This window comes from Conger conger, chromosome 14, assembly GCF_963514075.1.
Source record: "Conger conger chromosome 14, fConCon1.1, whole genome shotgun sequence".
Taxonomy (NCBI): Eukaryota; Metazoa; Chordata; class Actinopteri; order Anguilliformes; family Congridae; genus Conger; species Conger conger.
Genome location: NC_083773.1, coordinates 8180351 through 8193635, shown reverse-complemented (window position 1 = coordinate 8193635; position 13285 = coordinate 8180351). Strand labels below are relative to the sequence as shown.

The following is a 13285-nucleotide window of genomic DNA, read 5'->3' as shown; positions in this document are numbered from 1 at the left end:
GAACCCAGAGACACTGTGCTCTTCATACTGAACCCAGAGACACTGTGCTCTCAATACTGAACCCAGAGACACTGTGCTCTTCATACTGAACCCAGAGACACTGTGCTCTCATACTGAACCCAGAGACACTGTGCTCTTCATACTGAACCCAGAGACACTGTGCTCTCATACTGAACCCAGAGACACTGTGCTCTCATACTGAACCCAGAGACACTGTGCTCTTCATACTGAACCCAGAGACACTGTGCTCTTCAGACTGAACCCAGAGACACTGTGCTCTTCAGACTGAACCCAGAGACACTGTGCTTTCATACTGCAACCCAGAGACACTGTGCTCTCATACTGAACACAGAGACACTGTGCTCTTCAGACTGAACCCAGAGACACTGTGCTCTTCAGACTGAACCCAGAGACACTGTGCTCTTCATACTGAACCCAGAGACACTGTGCTCTTCATACTGAACCCAGAGACACTGTGCTCTTCATACTGAACCCAGAGACACTGTGCTCTTCATACTGAACCCAGAGACACTGTGCTTTCATACTGCAGCCCAGAGACACTGTGCTCTCATACTGAACCCAGAGACTGAAACCTGCGGTATTGCAGTCAGAGACGGCACGTGTGCGCGCACCGTAGCCTGGAATATCGGGGGTTTTTCGTGTGCATCGTGAAATGTTGTACTGATGAGTGAGATTGTGAGTATGTAGAGTGTGGTCATGGCTAATGAGTGTATAGTATACTGTATATAGTATAGCTGTAGTACTGGTGTAGGTTGTAGGGGCGCTGTAGCTAGGCTGTAGTGCTGGTGTAGGTTGGAGGTAGAGGCTGTAACTCAGCTGTAGTGCTGCTGTAGGTTGGACACAGTGACTGAGTCAGAGCGCTCGGCTGTAGGGGAGCTTTCGGAGGGGGCTCCGACAGGCTCTGCGCGTGCGGCCGATGGCTTTTGTCACGTATGACGGACAGCGTGTGCGTCTCTGTCACGTATGACGGACAGCGTGTGCGTTTCTGTCACGTATGACGGCCGGCGCGTGCGTTTCTGTGCGTGTGAAGCGGAGGCCTGCCTGTGTGACCCAGCTGCCTGTCACACACCCCCACATCGGGCCCGTCTGCGCGGTGCCGCCCGCCCCCCTCTCTCCCTCCGACACACTGCCAAAGGGGCTGGGGGGGGGTCGGCCAGCCGCTTACCGGATCAACCCCCACGGTCTCCTAGCAACAGAGCTGTTTAGAGCGGGACAGGGAGCAGGAGAATGAGAGTGGGAGAGAGAAAGAGAGAGAGAGAGGGGTGGGGAGCGAGAGAAAGAGAAGGGGAGAGGGTGAGAAGGAGGGAGAGAGTGAGAGAGAGAGAAAGGGAGTGAGGTAGAGAGAGACAGAGAGAGGGAGAGAGAGAAAGGGAGAGAGAGAAGAAGAGAGAGAGAGAGAGAGAGGGAGAGAGAGAGACAGAGAGAGGGAGAGAGAGAGGAGGAAGGAGAGAGGGAGAGAGAGAGAGGGAGAGAGAGAGAGTGGGAGAGACAGAGAGTGAGAGAGAGAGTGAGAGAGAGAGAGAGGAAGAGGGAAGAAATAATACCGCTCATCTGGGGGGGCCGAAGGCCTCCAGGGTTTTGGAGAGAGGGAGGGAGGGTGGGGGTTAGGAACGGAGAGAAAGAAAGATGGGGAGAGGAGAGCAGTGGGAGGAGGGAGGAGAGGACCGGTGTGGTGTGAGGGTGATATTAGCTGCCCCCCCCCCCCCGCCCCCCTCTCTCTTGAGCGGTGCAGATACATACAGCCTGCCTGGGAGGCTGGGTGCCTCCCTCTGGTCGCTGTGGGGGGGGGGCTGTGGCCCAACCCTGCCCACGCTGCCGTCCAGAGCTCCCACCCCCCGCCCCACCCTGCCCCACATATCTCTGTCAGGCCGCGTTGAGCCCCGGCCGGCTGATATGCCCCCCAACGATTGGGGGAGGGTGGGCAGGGTGCGGGGTGTGCAGTGCGAGCCTCTCGGGCGCTAACCCGCCGTCTCTCAGCGCCTCGCGCACGGACGGTCTGGGCGAGGACTCCGTCGCCGGTGTTCACGGCCCTGATCGCCACGCCGCTGATCACGCGCGCCCTAATGATGATGGTTATTGTTTTTATTGATCATTTATTATTTCGTTTGGACAAAGCCCCCGGTGGATGGGCGGCTGGGGAGGGCCGGATTAAAGCCCGCCTGCTCCATACACTGTGTGCGCTGCCATGGCAACCCTCATTACCTGCTTCTGGGGAGAGGAAGGAGGGAGTGGGACAGAGAGAGAGGGAGAGAGTGAGTGAGAGAGAGAGAGAGAGAGAGAGAGAAAGAGAGAGAGGGACGATGAGTTTTCTCGCTGCTCGACGGATGTGGGCAGAACCGTTTGCCCCAAACACCCTCCTACCACAGACACATACTTATACACACACACGCACACGCACAAATGCGTGCACACGCAAACACACACTCTTACACACACACACACACGCATACTTACACACACGCACACACAAACACACACGTACACTTACATACACGCACACACATACGCACACACACGCACGCACACACACTAGCGCACACACATACACACACATACGCACACACACAGGCACACACACACGCACACACACACACATACAGAGATGGGAATAAAAAGGTGTAAGGTTGAACAGGCGTGTGCGCGTCCGGGTCTTGGCGGGGTTGGGACGGCTGGCGGTCGGTTAGCCCTAGCAGCGCAGCGATGGCACTCCCGCCCTCACCGGGGTATCACATGACCCCTCTGCCCTGCACACCTGCCCGAGAGATCACTGGCAGTTTCCATAGCAACAAGGTTGGCCTTACAGAAAGCCGGGGGACCGGGAGGTGGTGTGTGACACACGGAACTGTGGGATTATTTTTAACGTGGCGCTCCACCACCGCTCTGCGCTCCCGCCCGGCAGACCTCAGCCTTCTCCTCGCGGATAGTGACTGTCCGTTTGATTTTCAGATTAAACCTTCAGCTCGGCTTGTCTGTTGTCTGGTTTTTTTGGGGGGGTTTTTTTTGGCAGTGAGAAAGTTTATCTCTGTGGCTCAGCCAACGGCTCAGGCCTTCCTGGTTCCTGGCCCCACTCGGTGATGTCATCCCACAGATTCTGTATTTAAAGGCATTTATTTGTTTTTTGAATAATTAACATGTACAGTCAGTTCTTCATTTTGCGTACATTAAAAAAAAAAAACACAGCAAAGAGTGATATTTTTTCTGTTTTTTAGAATTTCTCAATTCGCTTTTTTCTCATAGGTTGAGTGGCAGTGCTGGAATTGTGGTTCACATGAACATATTGCAAAGGACAGATATTTTAGAAGCATATTATGCAGTTTCTATAAATAAATGTGTTCAATTGATCTGTACTGTGACTAACCCCTTGCAAATGAATGTCTAGCGGTGCCGTATGTATGTGACTGAGTGTGTGTGTGTGTCTGTGTGTCTGTGTGTGTGTGTGTGTCTGTGTGTGTGTATGAGTGTGTGAGTGTGTGTGTGTATGAGTGTGTGTGTGTGTGTGTGTGTATGAGTGTGTGAATGTCTGTGTGAGTGTGTCTGTGTGTGTGTCTGTGTGTATGTGTGTGTGTATGAGTGTGTGTGTGTGTGTGTATGAATGTGTGAGTGTCTGTGTGTGTGTGTGTGTGTATGAGTGTGTGTGTGTGTGTGTGTATGAGTGTGTGTCTGTGTCTGTGTGTCTGTGTGTGTGTGTATGAGTGTGTGTCTGTGTGTGTGTGTGTATGAGTGTGTGTGTGTGTGTGTGTATGAGTGTGTGAGTGTGTGTGTATGAGTGTGTGTGTGTGTGTGTGTGTATGAGTGTGTGTGTGTGTGTGTGTGTGTATGAGTGTGTGTGTGTGTGTGTATGAGTATGTGAATGTCTGTGTGTGTGTGTGTGTGTGTGTATGAGTGTGTGTGTGTGTGTATGAGTGTGTGAATGTCTGTGTGTGTGTGTGTGTGTATGAGTGTGTGTGTGTCTGTGTGTGTATGAGTGTGTGAGTGTCTGTGTGTGTGTGTGTGTGTATGAGTGTGTGTTTGTGTGTGTGTGTATGAGTGTGTGTGTGTGTGTGTCTGTGTGTGTATGAGTGTGTGTTTGTGTATGTGTGTGTGTATGAGTGTGTGTGTTTGTGTGTGTCTGTGTGTGTATGAGTGTGTATGAGTGTGTGAGTGTGTGTGTTTTTGAGTGTGTTCTGAGTCTGCTCTGTGTCTTAGGCTGTGACTGGGAGTTGGTCATGAGGCCACTCTCTCTCTCCCAATCCTCAGGGGACGTCCTTTGCTAATAATCATGAGACAGTAGTCAGTTTGACAATCATGACTTTGTGTAGGTGGGGCTCCTATTGTAAGCAGCAATTCAAACCAGGACAGGTGTGATCCCGAAATCAGTTATCATCACACGTTATTTGTGACTGTCGGGGAAGAAAATTAACTGAAATTAAGTTGCTTCCAAATGCACATACTTAGCTATCTTGCATCCTAGCTCCAATATATAGTCAGTTGTACAATAGTACTGCACTTGCACACTGGAACGAATATCAACCTTTGATGCTTTTATAACCAATCGACATTCTTCAATTAGAAGGTAGGCTCATTCCCTTCACATGTGCCTTAATTGGGGCAAAACCTTTCTGACCATTGGTAAATGGTAAATGGCAGGTATTTGTATAGCGCCTTTATCCAAAGCGTTGTACAATTGATGCTTCTCTATTCACCCATTCATACACACACTCACTCACACACCGACGGCAATTGGCTGCCATGCAAGGCCCCGACCAGCTCGTCAGGAGCATTTGGGGGTTAGGTGTCTTGCTCAGGGACACTTCGACACAGCCCGGGCAGGGGATCATACCGGCAACCCTCCGACTGCCAGACGACTGCTCTTACTGCCTGAGCCATGTCACCCCTATTTATATGATACATGAGATGTGAAGTAGTAAATAGTCATGGAATTGTACTCCCCACAAGGAAATACCATGTACATGTATGACCATACGTAAATACACTATATGGGTTGTTTTTGGCTGATAAGGTCTGGTTTATAATCTTTAGATGCAAAGCAGACAGCCCCCAAAATTCTAAAACGCCCGCTTTATTCTGGGCCTGTTCAAAATCTGTACATTCTGAAAGAGCTTATACACCTGCTATGTGGTATTCAGTCAGTGTATTTAGTTTATACTGTCTATCTTATTTTTGAACAATACTGAAGAATATTTTTTAATCATCAAATTTGTGTTTAATTAAAATAATAATAAATTAAAAGATCTCTTCAATTCAAATGTGACCAGACGTGAGAAACACTTTAACTCTTTAGAAGCTGGTAAAATGCAAATTCCAAGTAAGATTTAAAACCATATCAAAGAAAAATTAATTCTCAATATTGGTCAAAATTAAAAAATTGTCAGTAATCTAAATTAATTCTACTTTTTTATAAGCTAATGACCCCTAATCTTTCGAACATATCAGGGACGTGTTCAATCGGAAAACATTTTGCTACGTTTTCCAGGTTGAACAATATGTTTCTTCCCAACGGTGCGCAATGTTTTGCAACAGGCTTTGAGAATATGTTTGCTCCCATTTAAGGGGTGTTCTCAGGGGTGTAGCCCAAATAAATAATGACTTAGGCCTATGAGCAAGCAACAAGAGAATATTTGGGCCTATGCTCAAAGCCCAGGGAACACACAGAATGGCCTTCTCAGACGCCATACAATGTTCAACACACCACCGTTTTCCTTTAAATAAATGCTTTGCTACATTTCGTCAGGGCTGATGTGACCCAGGTGATATTCTTATCAATGGTGAGCTCAGTTCTCTGCTTCAGGTTTATTTTTTATTAGCCTGAAGGTCTTATTCGGTGATGAGGTTTCTGAAGTCTGTGTCATGTGTTCAGTGTATTGAGTGAAGTTATGTCATCATGTGCTCGCCGTTCTGTTTGTATATATGTTTGTCTGTATGCGTGCATTTTGATCACTGTATTTTTCTGCATTGTCTGCCTGAACTCTGTACCTAATGCCAAACTATTTTAAGCAGTCCATTCCCAGTCTCCTTGAATCTACAATGACACTTAGCTGTATGTTTCAGGTTTATGTATGTACTGAGTAAGTTAGGTACTAAAGGGTACTATATGCTGGGACCCTAATGACTTGGCCTTAGCTCTTAGTTGTCCTATCTGTGTGCACAGACAGAGTTGCTCTGAATGTGAGGCCTGTAAGCCTAATGTAAATGTGAATGTAAACTGCTTTGTTTTTAAGGCAGCTGGCTTTCAGACGACCTTTCTGTGCATAGAATTGGTAAATAAAAAGATAAAATCACAAATGAAGGAGTTAAAGGTACAATAGGTCATTTCAGACTTCTAACGGCCAAGAGATGAATTGCAGCAACAAACAAACAAGCTGAAACCACAAAACTGTTTATCCCTCAACCCTTCTCTGTGAACGCGCTGATGTTGAAACGCCATTGGTTGTGGCAGTTAGAACCAATTTTCAACCAATAAGCTTGAATGATTGTGCAGCCATACGACGTTTTGGTGCAGAGTGCCGGGCCGTCGACTGCATATTTTGAAACCCCGAATTTAAGGACTTAAAAACACAGGCAGAGGGTGAGTCAACGTGTCAGTGGGCCTTTTTCAACGATAGGAAGGGATTTACAGTGGTCTTGTGACAGCGTTTTAGCACTAAACCCTGACCGGTTGTGCCGTTAATGATGTGGAATGACCGGCGTTTCTCCAGCGGGCGGCGAAGGCGGCGGACGTGACGGTGGGGGAGGGCTGTGGCGACGCCCCGGGGGCCGAGGGGGCCGTGGCCCAGGACAGCTCCTCCCTGAAGCGCGTGGCGGTGGTGGAGGACTTCTTCGACATCATCTACGCCATGCACGTGGAGATGGGCGGGGACCCGGGCCGGGCCCCCAAACACGCCGGCCAGAAGAAGACCTACCGAGCGGTGAGACCAGAACGTCCCTCCGTCTCTCTCTGTGTGTCTCTCTCTGTGTGTCTCTCTCCATCTCTCTCTCTGTGTGTCTCTCTCCATCTCTCTCTGTGTGTCTCTCTCTGTGTGTCTCTCTCCATCTCTCTCTCTGTGTGTCTCTGTGTGTGTCTCTCTGTGTCTCTCTGTGTGTCTCTCTCTGTGTGTCTCTCTCCATCTCTCTGTGTGTCTCTCTCCATCTCTCTCTGTGTGTCTCTCTCCATCTCTCTCTGTGTGTCTCTCCATCTCTCTCTGTGTGTCTCTCCATCTCTCTCTGTGTGTGTCTCTCCATCTCTCTGTGTGTCTCTCTCCATCTCTCTCTCTGTGTCTCTCTCTATCTCTCTCTGTGTGTCTCTCTCCATCTCTCTCTCTGTGTCTCTCTCCATCTCTCTCTCTGTGTGTCTCTCTCCATCTCTCTCTCTGTGTCTCTCTCCATCTCTCTCTCTGTGTCTCTCTCCATCTCTCTCTCTGTGTCTCTCTCCATCTCTCTCTCTCTGTCTCTCTCCATCTCTCTCTCTCTGTCTCTCTCCACATCTCTCTCTGTATGTCTCTCTCCATCCCTCTCTCCTCTGTCTGTATGTCTCTCTCTTCTCATCCCTCTCTCTCTCTGTATATCTCTCTCCATCTCTCTCTGTGTGTCTCTCCATCTCTCTCTCTGTACATCTCTCTCCATCTCTCTGTGTGTCTCTCTCCATCTCTCTCTCTCTGTCTCTCTCCATCTGTCTCTCTCTCTCTGTCTCTCTCCACATCTCTCTCTGTGTGTCTCTCTCCACATCTCTCTCTGTATGTCTCTCTCCATCTCTCTCTCTGTGTCTCTCTCCATCTCTCTCTGTGTGTCTCTCTCCATCTCTCTCTCTGTGTCTCTCTCCATCTCTCTCTGTGTGTCTCTCTCCATCTCTCTCTGTGTGTCTCTCTCCACATCTCTCTCTGTATGTCTCTCTCCATCCCTCTCTCCTCTGTCTGTATGTCTCTCTCCATCCCTCTCTCCTCTGTCTGTATGTCTCTCTCCATCCCTCTCTCCTCTGTCTGTATGTCTCTCCATCCCTCTCTCCTCTGTCTGTATGTCTATCTCCTCATCCCTCTCTCTCTCTGTATGTCTCTCTCCATCTCTCTCTGTGTGTCTCTCCATCTTTCTCTCTGTACGTCTCTCCCCATCTCTCTGTGTGTCTCTCTCCATCTCTCTCTGTGTGTCTCTCCATCTCTCTCTCTGTATGTCTCTCTCCATCTCTCTCTCTGTGTCTCTCTCCATCTCTCTGTGTGTCTCTCTCCCTCTCTCTCTCTCTGTCTCTCTCCACATCTCTCTCTGTATGTCTCTCTCCATCCCTCTCTCCTCTGTCTGTATGTCTCTCTCTCCTCATCCCTCTCTCTCTGTCTGCCTCTATCTCTCTCCTCTGTCTCTCTCCATCCCTCTCTCCTCTGTCCTTCTCTTCTTCCTCTATCCCCTCTCTCCTTTTATTACACATATTCAAATTTAAGTTGCTGGACATACATACTGTATATATGTAGATATTGCCAGAGCTGATAGATATCAATTTAAATGTGAAGAAAGATTAATATATAGCAATGTATATTAACAAAAAAATAAATTGTTAGATAAAATGATGAATATACATGAAATCTCTCACTTTCGGTATCCCTCCCTCCCTCCCTATTTCTATCCAATTCAAATATTTTCTATTGTCATGAAACACATTTTCTAAGTATTGCCAAAGCATTTTGTACAATATATGAAACAAGAAATAGCAGCAAGCAACACTGAGACCAATGAGCATGTTGGAGTGGCCTACATATGCAAAATATAGTAGTTGAAGATTCTGATTATTGTAATGATATTGTCTTTCTATTGATAGACATATTCCGTAACTGGCTATTTAAATGTATTTTACAACCATATCTGTCTCATGTATAATTCATTTATTAGTCATCTGTGTTTATTTGCTGTTAGTGTCATAGTGACAGTGTGAGCATAGCTGAAGCTGAGGTGGCCAAAACAAACAACGCACCGTTTCACCGGTTTAACGGAGCCAGTGGGGTTTAGACTGGAGTTAAGACCACTTGACCACTGAACTCCACCAGAAGAGGATCAGCTTTTTAAAATCTCACAGGCTTAAATTAAACATTTCCACACAGTATTATGAATGTAGTGCCCCAACACAATCACCCATTCATAAATCTGTTGTGTAATTCACTCTGGAAAATAGTGTTTTAAATAAACCGTTCACATTTTAGTTTTTTTTTGCTAACTGCCTGCGACAGGGCATTGGCTTTGCAGAGAACTGAGAGAACTGGGTCTCGGAGCCCTTCACTCTGCAGCTAAGAGTCAAGTCAAAAGAGCCTCTGAAGTCACTGTGAACTGTGAGAGAGAAGGGGAGAAGAGGGGAGAGGGGATTGAGGAGGAGAGAGAGAGGACAGAGCGGGACATAGGGATAAGAAGAGAGAGACAGGAGAGAGGAGATGAGAGAGGAGAGGGAGAGTGGGGAGCGCCCTGATAAACCTTTAATCTAACCTCTTTATTTAGTGTTTCCTGGAGGAAGTGTATTTCACAGGTCATATGCTGTAGCAAAGTGCGGCCTCCTTCCACAGACGGTTGTGTGGGTCCTGTTTAAAGCGACGCACTGTGTAAGGCCATCAGACTGTCTTACTGGAGAGCTTGCAGTTGTGCGTACCAGTCTCACCACCTGACAGTCTTCCTCAGGCCTTTTAATGATGGGTTTGGGGCTGTACAGCTCAGTCTCAGTCATGTATAAACGGTGCAGATCGTTCAAATTGTATGATATGAAATGATAAATGGTTGGCATTTATGTAGCGCCTTTATGCAAAGTGCGGTGCAATTGATGCTTCTCATTCACCCATTCACACACACACACACACACACACTCACACTCACATGTGATTTGAAAAGGTGTCATAGATTCAGCCCGCAGTCTAAATTGGGCGTGGTGGGGGGGTCATGACCGCAGGCTGTGAGCCCCTCCCCCGGCAGGTCACTTCCTTCCCTCCTCCTCAGACCGCAGCAGTCTGGGGGGGCCTGACGGGGTGAGGGGGGGGGGGGGGGGTCGTGAAGGTCACCCTCCCTGACACTTGGGGCGCGGGGGGGGTTTTGGGCTGAGATGGGCTGGTTGTGGAATAGGTGGGCCTAGCCTCACGTCAGTGGAACCGGAAGTGCGGGAGTGAATGACTGTGACAGTTAGGGAGGGTTAGTCTCTTCAGAGAGTTTGAGAGTGCCCTGTGTGTGTGTGTGTGTGTGTGTGTGTGTGTGTGATACTGAGTACTGTGTTGCTGTTCCTGTGCAGATTGCAGAGACATACGCGTTCCTGCCCAGAGAGGCGGTGACCCGCTTTCTGATGAGCTGTGGAGAATGTCAGAAGAGGATGCACATCAACCCCAGCACTGCTGAGTTTAAAGGTACTGTATCAACCCCAGCACTGCTGAGTTTAACACTGTATCAACCCCAGCACTGCTGAGTTTAACACTGTATCAACCCCAGCACTGCTGAGTTTAAAGGTACTGTATCAACCCCAGCACTGCTGAGTTTAACACTGTATCAACCCCAGCACTGCTGAGTTTAAAGGTACTGTATCAACCCCAGCACTGCTGAGTTTAACACTGTATCAACCCCAGCACTGCTGAGTTTAAAGGTACTGTATCAACCCCAGCACTGCTGAGTTTAACACTGTATCAACCCCAGCACTGCTGAGTTTAACACTGTATCAACCCCAGCACTGCTGAGTTTAAAGGTACTGTATCAACCCCAGCACTGCTGAGTTTAACACTGTATCAACCCCAGCACTGCTGAGTTTAAAGGTACTGTATCAACCCCAGCACTGCTGAGTTTAACACTGTATCAACCCCAGCACTGCTGAGTTTAACACTGTATCAACCCCAGCACTGCTGAGTTTAAAGGTACTGTATCAACCCCAGCACTGCTGAGTTTAACACTGTATCAACCCCAGCACTGCTGAGTTTAAAGGTACTGTATCAACCCCAGCACTGCTGAGTTTAACACTGTATCAACCCCACCACTGCTGAGTTTAAAGGTACTGTATCAACCCCAGCACTGCTGAGTTTAAAGGTACTGTATCAACCCCAGCACTGCTGAGTTTAACACTGTATCAACCCCAGCACTGCTGAGTTTAAAGATACTATATCAACCCCAGCACTGCTGAGTTTAACACTGTATCAACCCCAGCACTGCTGAGTTTAAAGGTACTGTATCAACCCCAGCACTGCTGAGTTTAAAGGTACTGTATCAACCCCAGCACTGCTGAGTTTAAAGGTACTGTATCAACCCCAGCACTGCTGAGTTTAACACTGTATCAACCCCAGCACTGTTGAGTTTAAAGATACTGTATCAACCCCAGCACTGTTGAGTTTAAAGATACTGTATCAACCCCAGTACTGCTGAGTTTAACACTGTATCAACCCCAGCACTGCTGAGTTTAAAGGTACTGTATCAACTCCAGCACTGCTGAGTTTAACACTGTATCAACCCCAGCACTGCTGAGTTTAACACTGTATCAACCCCAGCACTGTTGAGTTTAAAGATACTGTATCAACCCCAGCACTGCTGAGTTTAAAGATACTGTATCAACCCCAGCACTGCTGAGTTTAACACTGTATCAACCCTAGCACTGCTGAGTTTAACACTGTATCAACCCCAGCACTGCTGAGTTTAAAGGTACTGTATCAACCCCAGCACTGCTGAGTTTAAAGGTACTGCATCAACCCCAGCACTGCTGAGTTTAAAGATACTGTATCAACCCCAGCACTGCTGAGTTTAAAGGTACTGTATCAACCCCAGCACTGCTGAGTTTAAAGGTACTGTATCAACCCCAGCACTGCTGAGTTTAAAGGTACTGTATCAACCCCAGCACTGCTGAGTTTAAAGGTACTGTATCAACCCCAGCACTGCTGAGTTTAAAGGTACTGTATCAACCCCAGCACTGCTGAGTTTAACACTGTATCAACCCCAGCACTGCTGAGTTTAACACTGTATCAACCCCAGCACTGCTGAGTTTAAAGATACTGTATCAACCCCAGCACTGCTGGGTTTAATATTATTATCAACTTCTGAACTTCCCGCCACTCCCAATTCCCCTACCGAACCTCTCCTTCCTTCCTTAGCTTGACAAGACCACCTCACACAGTCATCATGCAGGCTAAGACTGGGCCTCATAGACCATCGACCCAGTGTACCTCAGTAATGCAATACCACATTTCGGCCAGCCAAGTGCAAGAACAGTGGTTTTGACACCTGATATGTCGATAAAAGGGAAATTAGGTTCCCACTAAAAATTCCGCAATCCGATTAGTTATGCCAGATTTTCACTAGCATTGAATCTCTGCCCTGCATTTAAGATGCGCCCATACAAGGCCTTGATTCATTAGTAAAGGACCATTAGTTTACTAGCAAGGCACATCCACGGAGACTCTCACATTACAGTGTGTACCTGGTCAGACCCGTCATAATCTAAGAGTTTCACTCCAGCGGTAACGGTCGTACTTCTGCAAACATCAGAAGGGCTCTGGTGCCCCAGCGCAGCTGCCTTTCCCTACAGCGCTGCACCGTTTCCGTGGTGCTCCAGCGTTGGGTCATTTCCTGTGTGTGCTGCAATGCTGCATGGCTGCCTGCTCCTCATTACGGGGTCCCCCCGGAGAGGTGTGCTCAGACTGGAAAGCAGCCGAGCAGGAAACCCCCTCCAGGAAACACACAAAACTGCTGTTTGATGAAATAAATGTTTTTTTTTTTCTTCGTTTTTTTTATTTATTTTTTTAAACACGGCAAACATTGTCAGAACTTCCCTCAGGTCTGATCACAGAAACGGTGCCACAGCATTGTGTCAACACAGAACAAACGTTGAGTTTGTAGACGAAATTAGCAGTTAATTGGCTGTCTTCCCTGGGGTTTGTGTGGGGGGGAATCCCCCCTCCTCACCATATAGCTACCGATATTAAAGTTCAGGCCTGAATTATTTAGCACAATTAATTGGTGAATTAGAAGGTTGGATTTAATAGACATGAGCAGCCATTCATATTATACTTAATATATCCCACTAATTAAGTTATATAAGGTTGTTTTTTTCTTGAATTAATACATACGTTTGGGTGCATTTATATTTTAAAAATTTGAAAACGAGAAAAGGTATGAACAGAAGAGAAGATTATTGATTGGTGGTGTGTGGCCAAAGGGGGTTATAGGACTTATGGGTAATTTGTTTGACTATTTTGATTGGTCAGAATAGTTGCAAGGACATGAGACAGAGGGGTGCCCGAAATAGAGAGAGAGAGAGAGAGAGAGAGAGAGAGAGAAAGGGGTGGGGAGCAAGAGAAAGAGAGGG

The 13285-nt window shown here is 47.6% G+C and overlaps 1 protein-coding gene across 1 annotated transcript in view; it reads left to right on the top strand.

The window, feature by feature from the left end:
- The window catches only part of LOC133110442 (nucleolar protein 4-like), a 66951-nt gene that overhangs the window by 20378 nt on the left and 33288 nt on the right, over positions 1-13285 (top strand). The window contains exons 3-4 of the mRNA XM_061220546.1: positions 6795-6926; positions 10241-10352. Of these exons, the coding sequence (XP_061076530.1) occupies positions 6795-6926; positions 10241-10352 (244 nt within the window). The remainder of the gene's footprint in view (positions 1-6794; positions 6927-10240; positions 10353-13285) is intronic.